This window comes from Glycine max, chromosome 18 (assembly GCF_000004515.6).
Source record: "Glycine max cultivar Williams 82 chromosome 18, Glycine_max_v4.0, whole genome shotgun sequence".
Lineage (NCBI taxonomy): Eukaryota > Viridiplantae > Streptophyta > Magnoliopsida > Fabales > Fabaceae > Glycine > Glycine max.
The window spans coordinates 3838589-3848919 of record NC_038254.2 but is presented as its reverse complement, the minus strand read 5'-3'; the positions used below and the strand labels follow the sequence as shown (position 1 = coordinate 3848919).

Sequence of the window (10331 nt, the reverse complement as noted above, 5' to 3'; positions counted from 1 at the left end):
ATTTACAGTATTTAATATTTTAATTATATATATATATATATATATATATATATATATATATATATATATATATATATATATATATATATATATATATATATATATATATAACTTTTTGGCCACCGTCTTTTCTACCTTATCTTTTTTCAACTTTTCATCAAGATCTTGATTTTCTTTAAACCTAATAGCATCTTTTTCATCTTTTAGTAGTAGAATTGATTTTGAAGTTTGACATTATTTTTTAAGAGTCTTATTGTGTGTCACATAAATGTAAGAATTTTTTTCTTACTTTAATATTAGATCTTATTTTAGATTTTTAAATCATTTTTGCAAATTTTATAATAAATTTCACTTAAATAAATTTTATCAATCAGTTAGAAAATAGATATTAAAAAATATCTTTTTAAATAAGGGTAATTTTTTAAAGTTCTTGTGAAAAATCCAACCTCCATACCAAAGATATCCAAAGTATATATATATAATGATAAATATGATGACAAGAAATTGTTGAATTTAAAAATTCAGTTCAAAAATCCTATTAAAGATATTCTAAGATGGATTCATTTGGATTTAAGTACTTTCAAAGGTATCTTAATCACTCCAAATGCTCTCTATCCTTAAGTCATGCACCCGAGAGCTGAAATACCTACAAAACATCTCGTTCCATCCAAAACAAAAGAAAAAGTGTAACAAAGTTCTAAAAAGGAAAACTGAAGAAAAATCACACAAACTAAGCATGAATAGTTGAAAAATGCATGTAAAGTAGTGATGGAAGTTAAGCAAAATCATGATGAAATGCAACGCAATATTTTTACCTTGATGTTTCACATTTGAATTTGTATTTTAGATTAAAACATTTTTTTACTTTATTGTTAATTAAATTACATAAATTTTTTCTGTTAAATATTTAATTTTTTTATTTAAATATTTTATTGATTAAAAATTATTGCATACTTTTAATTTTAAATAAAATTATTGAATTTATATATTTTTAAATTCAAATCATTTTGAATTTGAATTTTATCTTAAAAAATTTTAATTTTGGCACACCGTATCAATAAAGATGGTGTGTTTATGTTTAAATAACTTATTTTCAGAATTTATTTGTCAAATTTAAATTTTTATCTCTTTGATTTATTTTATTCAATAAAATAAAAAATAAAAAATATATAATATAAATAATTTTTACACTATCACTTAATCATAATTTATCATATATAATAAAATTTTTACTTTTATAATAATTCCCTTTGAAAGTTATACTAAATATAAATATTGATATACAATGTAAAAACTTTTACAATAATAATGCATAATTATTAAACTCAAAATAAAACATTCATTATTATTAATAAAAGATATAACATATGTTAATAGGTATGAATCAATTAGCACAAAATTGATATAAAGTTTAGTTATTCATAATAGTTTTATCTAATGCCTTCCATGAAGGATGTTTGTGATCTATACAAAAAGTAAAATAAAATAAAAGATATTTTTATATATAAGTTTTATTTAAATTTAAAATTATCTAAATAACACAAAAGAAAATATATTAGTTTTATTTTTTTGTCATCATATTATTGGTATAAAATATTATTAATTTTGTCAATTATTAATTTTTATTGTAAAACTTGATTGATCATTTTTTATTAAGATTTCTCTCCTAATCACATTTTTTTATTCTAGCAATCAACAAGACACAAGTCCAAAATCTTATTTAAAATATTCAAATTCAACTCACTCATACCAACAAACAAGATGTTGATTATTCGTTTCATTGTTAAACATGTTTTAAGTATGATTACATTTTTTTATTGATCAAATGTTAATTATTAATATTTATTAGTAGAAGGAATTCAAACACAAGACCTCTGGTTCTCTCCTTCTCCCATTAAGTATGGTTACGTAAAACTAAGAAACATTATTTAGTGTTTTGCTGTTTTAATTTACACAATTTGGAAGAAAGAATCTAGCTCTGTCCATAACACAAGAAAATAATATTCTTGTTTTTGTTTTTTTTTTCCTTTCACACATTAACAGTATGCATTAGTTGAAACATAAAAATCCCTTTTAAAATACATAACGTTTATTTGTTAAATAGAGGGATATTTTCACAATTGCACGTCGAAGAGCCAAAGCTGTTCATCCTTGGGCCCTCTAGGGAACATGCTCTGCACGCACTAAGCGACGAAATGGTGGATAAAGGATTTAAAAATATTTCTTAACAAACTTGAGTTTGGAATGTAGTCAAGTAAACTTATTTTGGTTAAGTACTACCTTTCTTTTGTAGGCAAAATTTTTCTTTTTTTGGGGTGTGGGCGTGGCCTTTTGAGGTCAGGATTTGATTATGACCCTTTTGAAATATTGAATATGCATTAAATTGGCGCTTTCAAGGTTAACTTCCAATTCCCTAATCGTTGGGAACTTTTTTCTTTTTCTTTTTCCCAGAGACCAAACGTAAATACAATTGCATATTTACGATCATTGATTAAACCGAAATAATCTAACGTTGCTTAGCAGTATAATTGTTGTGAATATGCTTTTTAACCATATTCTGATTTTTATTTAGGTCATTAAATGATATTTTGTGGGTTTACATTACTCCTTTTGCCACATTTATATATTTAAAACACATAATAGTACATATATCAATCAATTTTTAATTTATATATAAGTAAATTTTAACTTAGGTTATGGAGAAATTATTCAAACGTCAAAAAGCCATATATATGACCTACATGTGATGTGACTGTGACTGCTGTCTCATTATTACTGGTGCTGAGGCATTCCCTATAGCTACAGAGCTTGCGGATAACACAATGTCACTACCTGAAGAACCATGACTTCAACAACGTTCAAGGACCATATTGTTGTTTTCTATTGAAGTTTCATATTCAATGTCCAAATCAGAAGTACGAACTCTGAATTCCAATTATCATGAACTGTAACTTGATCATTTAATTAATGCCCAATGTTGTAGTTATTATAAACTTGTCAGCGTTGTTAGTTGGAGATAAATTGGTTTAGAAACAATGGGCATTAGCATTAATTAATGCCCAATGTTGTAGTTATTATAAACTTGTCAGTGTTGTTAGTTGGAGATAAATTGGTTTAGAAATCGTCAGTGGACAATGTCCCATATGAATGTCTTGATCATGATGCCTTTGACATGTGATTCCTATTATACTCTCATGACTTTGCAAACCAGTCACACTCATCTTAGTTAATGCACTCTCATTAGTACTTATTGGTCCCGGGTTCAGTAATGGTCTACTTGGATATTTAGGGAGTTGCTAGGTGCACCCAGCATTATTATTTGTGCATCTAGCAACTTTTAAAATTACTGAAATTGCCCCTGTGGTCCTTTCTGTTCCTTCTTTCTCTCTTTTCACGAACAGTGCTTCCATTTACTGCACCTAGCGCCCAATTTTTAAAAATGGCACAATGCTTCCATTTACGCATTCTCTCATTTTCTCTCTTCGGTGCATAGTGCTTCCCCGTATTCTGTTTGTTTCCTTGCGATCGATTTGGTTCGGTGAACGATTAGGTTCTGTGAAGATGAAGGTGAAGGTACCGATATTCGGTGTTGCGGTGGTGGTCGTTTGCGGCGAGGTACGTAGTGTTGGGTGCGTTTTGGTGTACGGCAGGTCGCGCAGATCAAGTTGATCCGTAAGAAGTTTACGGATCAACTTGATCCACATGTAGATTTCATTGCCTCGGATCAAGTGGCCTGTCACGGATCAAGTTGATCTGTAAGTCTTTTGCGGATCAACCTGATTTGTGACAGACTCTATTTTTTAAAATTTTAAAGTTTAATTTTGTTTTTAAATTATTACTTTGTTTGTATTGTCATTTTTTATTTGAATTGTTTGTACGTGTAGAATGAAATAGGGTTTTGGCTTTTTACTAATGATGAGTTATTATGTATAGTTTTGTATGTTATGTGTAGTTTGGTTATGTGTTCTATGTTTGTGTTAAAAATTTTGATTTATTGTTAAGATGGACGAAGATCAGTGAATGTATGAAGGTATAATGCCTAAAGAAGTGGATATGGATTATGAAAATGAAGAAGAATGTGGTGTGAATGAACCACATGTTGATTGTTCAGATGCATTCAATATTTCTTAGATAATAATGTTCATGATTGTGAGTGATTTAATAAAATGAATATATTGTAGGAAACTGAAATTATCTGGATTGGTTTGTAGGTGTTTGACAGTCGAGAGGATGTTTTGCGGTGGGCTCGATCCGTTGCTTATGAAAATAGATTTGTGGCGGTGATTGAAAGGTCTGACACAAACACAGGTAGTAGAGGAAGAACTTCGTTTGTGTTAATTGACTGTAAAAGGAGTGACAAGTATAGGTGTAGGAAGAAAGAATTTGTTATAAGAGACACTGTGACTAGGAAATGTGGGTGTCCCTTCAAGCTTCGTGGCAAGCCAGTGGTTGGAGGACAAGGCTAGATGATGAAGTTGATTTGTGGGATTCATAATCATGAATTGGCCAAGTCATTAGTTGGACATCCATATGTCGGGCGATTGACTAAAGATGAAAAAACATTTATTGCTGATATGACGAAGTCAATGGTCAAACCAAGAAACATTCTGCTGACTCTAAAGGAGCACAATGCCAATAGTGGTACGACCATCAAACAAATATACAATGCAAGAAGTGCATATCGTTCTTCCATAAGAGGAAGTGATACTAAAATGCAATATCTAATGAAGCTTCTTGAATGGGATTAGTATATTCATTGGCATAGATTAAAAGATCAAGACGTGGTTTGTGATATCTTTTGGTGTCACCCTGATGCAGTGAAGTTAGTCAACGCATGCAATTTGGTATTTTTGATAGACAGTACCTACAAAACAAACAGGTACAAACTCCCACTGCTCGATTTTGTTGGGGTGACACCAACTGGGATGACACTCTCTACTGGTTTTGCATATTTAGAGGGTGAACGTCTTAATAATGTGGTTTGGACTTTAGAACGCTTCCGAGGTATATTTTTAAGACGTGATGTCCTCCCTAGAGTTATTGTCACTGTCAGAGACCTAGCATTAATGAATACAGTGAAAATTGTATTTCCTGAGTGTACAAATTTGTTGTGCAGCTTTCACATAAACATGAATGTGAAGGTCAAATGTAAATCGTTAATTGGTCAAAGAAATGCTTGGGAATATGTCATGAATGCCTGGGGAACTCTTGTTGATTGTCCTTCGAAGCAGCAGTTTGATGAGTGCCTAAAGAGGTTTGAAATGAGTTGTTCACCTTGACCAATGTTTGTTGATTAAGTCAAGGATACATGGATAATTCCACACAAGGAAAAAATTGTTACCGCGCGGACGATTAAGGTGATGCACTTAGGGAATACAACAACAAACTGGTATGAAATTGTTCACTTATTTCTATTAACATTGATGAATTGATGGATTTTTATTGTTGTACATGTTTATTGTTATTTGTGTATTTGAAATGTAGGGTTGAATCTGCTCATTGGGCTTTAAAAAGAGTGTTACAGAATAGCCTTGGAGACTTATGCAGTGTCTGGGATGCCATGAACAACATGATAACGCTACATCATATGGAAATTAGAGCATCATTTGAAACAAGTACACATGTTGTTGGACATGTCTTCAAAAAAACCTTATACAAGAGGCTTCTTGGAATGATTTCAAGGTATGCTTTAAATTAGATTGTTGTTGAATTTGAGCGTGTTCACTATGCTGGCAAGAATCCTTCCACTTATGGTTGTGTGATGAGAATCACGCACGATCTTCCTTGTGCTTGTGAGCTATCCAAATATGTTGTTGGTTGCATCCCACTGGATTCAATCCATATGTTCTAGGGGAGACTCAGTTTTTCAGACCAACGGTTATCTGAGCTCGAGGTGAGCATCAAGGAAGTAATGGAAACTATATCCAAAAGATTTTAAGAACTTGATTTTTGTGGTAAGTTTACTCTGAAGACTAAGCTTTGGGAGATTGCATACCCTAATTAAAATTCGATGTGTCCTCCTGATGAGAATCATGAAACTGGTTAAATACAGGTTAAAGGCCCAAGTGGAGAAGGACGAAGGCCCAAGTGGAGAAGAACAAAGCCCCCGAGTGGAGAAGGATGAATGCCCAAGTGGAGAAGGATGAAGGCCTAGAGGCAGAGACACTATCAAGACTATTAATTGTTGCTGAAGGCCCAAACTAACTTGAAGGCCCAAGTTAAATAAATTTTTAGTTATAATTTTTATTTATTGTAATTTTGGCCCAAACTGTTTGGAAGACCCATGTCTATTTTTATCTTTTTGTTCAGATACACTATAAGTATTGGTTTTTATTTTCAATAAAAAAAATTTTGGCATTTGATAAAATTTGGTGAGAGTTTCTCTCTGAGTTCCTTGTTGAACCAATCTCAGACTTATCAAGGTAATCCCTGTAGCGTCTACCCTGACTTATCTTCCTTCACCAGAAGTGACGTCATCCAAACCTCCGTAGCCTGTATCAAACGATCCGTTCCTACTCAGGTTCACATCATCTGGTATCAGAGCTTCGGCTCTTGATACAGGTTCTATCATATCCTATTCTATCATATTTTTTTCTTTGTAATTTGTCTTGGTTCGTGTTTTTATCCTTGTTCTGTTATTTGCGTTCTTGTTTACATCTTATTTCGTTTTTGTTTGCGTCTTGTGTTCTGTTATTTGTGTTCTTGTTCTTGTTTCTTGTGTCTTTCACACTTTGTGTCAAAAAAAATTGCAAAAAAAATTGAAAATAAAAAAGTGGGTGTTTGATCTTTGAACACGAAATTGAGGCATTTAGAGGTGTTTTTTTGGGAAAGAAAATCGTGGATTAAATCCCCTTTTCTAGATTCTCCTCTGAATTCTGAGCGCTTTGATATATAGTGGGCCTCAAACGGACAACCGTAGCAAAAGTTATGAGCATTTGAACTTGTCATATCTGTTATCCTATCTATTATCTTATTTGTTATCATATCTGTTATCCAAATTAAATCTAATTTGTTATCCAAATTTGATATGTTATCCAAATCAAATGAAATCAAAATTTGTTATCCAAATCAGATTTGTTATCCAAATCAAATCAAGTCTAATCTATTATCCAAATCAAGTCTAATCTGTTATCCAAATCAAATCTAAATTCAAATCAAGTCTAATCTGTTAACCAAAATCAAATCTGATTTGTTATCCAAATTAAATCTGCTACACAGTCTGTGATAATTAAACTGTCTTTCCTGTTATATACCTTGTGTGTCTAATTTGATTCATCCAGGAACTTAAGAGGGAGTGAGTGGTAAAAGGTAAGAGTGAAAAAATCACACAAAAGCCTATATTGAGAGCATTAAACACGAGTGAACTACCATCAAAGAGAGAAACACGTGAGTAGAGTGTGGTGAGGTCCTGAATCTTTTTTTTAAAATTACTGCAAAATTCTTTACTCCTTAATCATGGCAGGAGCTGGTGACAATGATGGTGTATATCATCAACTGGGCGAATCTCAACGTTTATTTCTGGACGCGATGACTACACAAATGCAACGTTTGTTGAACCGTAACAAAGAAGAGCTCTACAGACGAATAGCCAAATCTTCCTTGTTTACTCTTAAACCTCTATCCCCTAGAGAAGTGTGTGATGACCAAATCAGAATGAGAGAAAAGAGAGAACGAGAGAAAGAAAATAGTGAGGCACCACAGAAGCATATGAAAAATAAGAGTGATACACCCGAGGAAAAGAGTGATACACATGAGAGAAAATTTAATTATTTTGTAGAGGCGAGTGAAGTGAGGAAAGTGTTACTTGCTCATGAATCACTCAATCTACAGTATTGCAAAGACAGTAAAATTTCTACTGATAATTCTAATGAGTTTACTATTTCTATTTCTCCTAGTGTTCAACCCTTATTGTAGGAATTTAAAAATGTCTTTCCTAAGGAGATTCCTCATGAACTGTCACCTTCAAGAGGCATAGAACATCAAGTTGATCTCTTTCTTGGAGCTTCATTGCCTAACAGGCCAACTTACAATAGCAAGCCCCAAGAGACTCAGCATAAGGATGCACATGCCAAAGTTGAGTATGTGAAAAGATTGTATGATCAAGTGAAGGTGCAAATTGCAAAGAAGAATGAAAGTTATGACAAGCAAGCCCACAAGAAAAGGAAGGAATTGGTACTTGAACCCGGTGATGATCCTGGACATTTGAGGGCAAATGTTTTCCAAGAAGGAGGGAATGATGAGAATCATGAAACTGGCCAAATACAGGCTAAAGGCCCAAGTGGAGAAGGACGAAACCCCCGAGTGGAGAAAGATGAAGGCCCAAGTGGAGAAGGATAAAGGCCCAGAGGCAGAGACACTATCAAGACTATTAATTGTTGCTGAAGGCCCAAACTAACTTGAAGGCCCAAGTTAAATAAGTTTTTAGTTATAATTTTGGCCCAAACTGTTTGAAAGGCCCATGTCTATTTTTATCTTTTTGTTCAGATACACTATAAGTATTGGTTTTTGTTTTCAATAAAAAAAACTTTTGGCATTTGATAAAATTTGGTGAGAGTTTCTCTCTGAGTTTCTTGTTGAACCAATCTCAGAATTATCAAGGTAATCCTTATGGCGTCTATCCTGACTTATCTTCCTTCACCGGAAGTGGCGTCATCCAAACCTCCATAGCCTGTATCAAACGATCCGCTCACAAAAGGTGCATTGAAGAAACTGATGAACAGAAACCCAAGGTCAACAAAGCGTGATCCATCTTACTGGGAGTATGTAGATGCTTTTCATTCTCAACAAAGTAGCAATTCGTCAGTGAGGCGTAGTGCATCATCTTCTGACCAACCCAATCCAAGAAGGATGATGCCTATGTTGGATCAATTTCAGCCATTTATCCATTACTTTATTGATAATATTGTTGATGTTGAAGCTGATGGAAATTGTGGATATCGATCGGTTGCCGATTTATTAGGTATGGATGAAGACTCTTGGTCGTTGGTCCGCACCCATCTGCTTATAGAACTTGGCAAATTCTCAGAAGATTATATCAAGCTCTTTGGTGGCACGGACAGATTTGAGGATTTAAGGATGTCACTACATGTTGATGGGTTAACCAACATATTTAATTTATGTTTTTGATTTTTAAGACTTAACTTTAAAATAAACTTTGACGTCTATATTTGTTTCATTCAAATCACTATGGATAAGTGGATGGATATAACCGACATGGGATATGTGATTGCATCAAGGTATAATGTAATCCTTGTATCCTTGTCTCACCAACAAAGCATGACGTTCTTTCCTCTTAGAAGTCAATCATCGGGAGATTCTTCGGTGCATCACATAATTTGTATCAGTCATGTCTATAACAATCATTTTGTTCAGGTACATTGTAGATATAAAGTTTTTGTTTATATTTATGCAATCAGTTGTGTACGATTGAGTTAATATTATTTTTTTGCATGTACGACAGATTTATTTAAAAGATCGTTGTCCTTTACCGCCGATAGCATTGTTATGGTCTAGTAATTGTCATCCTCAGGTGAAGCAGTGACCAACTCCATATATTAGTAGAATGTAGCATTATAGAAGTTTCACGATGTACAAAAGAGACTATGTTGACTTAAATGATGATTGAAAATGTACCTTTATTTATTTGTTATGTTAACATAAAAATTATTAGTTAATTGTTGCTTTTTCAAAAAAAATAAATTGGTGCAACTAAAATAAAGTACACATGTATGATAAATCGTTGTTTGAGTTGACAATACATTAGGAAATGCAAGCGTGTTAACATAAAGCGTGACAGAACACTATAAGACTTGACTACACATTAGAAAATGCAAGCGTGTTAACATAAAGCGTGTTAGCATGTCACGTCATTGGTGTGGTTGACAACACAGACAAAAACCATGTGCACACATATGTATTTATTTTAAAAAATTGAATCAATGATATTGAAACTCATTTATATATATCACATAGCCAAACACTGTCAAAAATCAAACATTCATTCCTAACTCAACTCTTTGAACAAAGTATGACATTCTTGGGAGAAACAAGTAGTCAGACAATTGTGAATTTCATATTAGGTTTTATTTTTCCAAATGGTTCCATTGTTCCCAACGACAGTGGTGTTTATTTTCAAACTTCCACTCCAGTACCTTTTCGAGTACCTATCGCTTGTGATTTTCAAACGTTAAAAATCATAATACACAATATCCTTTAGCTAACCAACGAACAATATTTGGATGAAATTTACTACCGGCAGCCATTCACAGATATAGGTAACCATCTTCGCTTTCAATGTATGCAACTGAAAAATGATGATGATGTTAACACAA

The 10331-nt window shown here is 32.8% G+C and overlaps 1 protein-coding gene across 1 annotated transcript; it reads left to right on the top strand.

The window, feature by feature from the left end:
- The first annotated feature begins 8712 nt into the window (after nucleotides 1–8712).
- On the top strand, nucleotides 8713–9126 carry LOC102661534 (uncharacterized). The gene has a single exon (XM_006603045.1). It carries the CDS (start codon nucleotides 8713–8715, stop codon nucleotides 9124–9126), a length of 414 nt encoding a protein of 137 aa, XP_006603108.1.
- Nucleotides 9127–10331: the final 1205 nt, after the last annotated feature.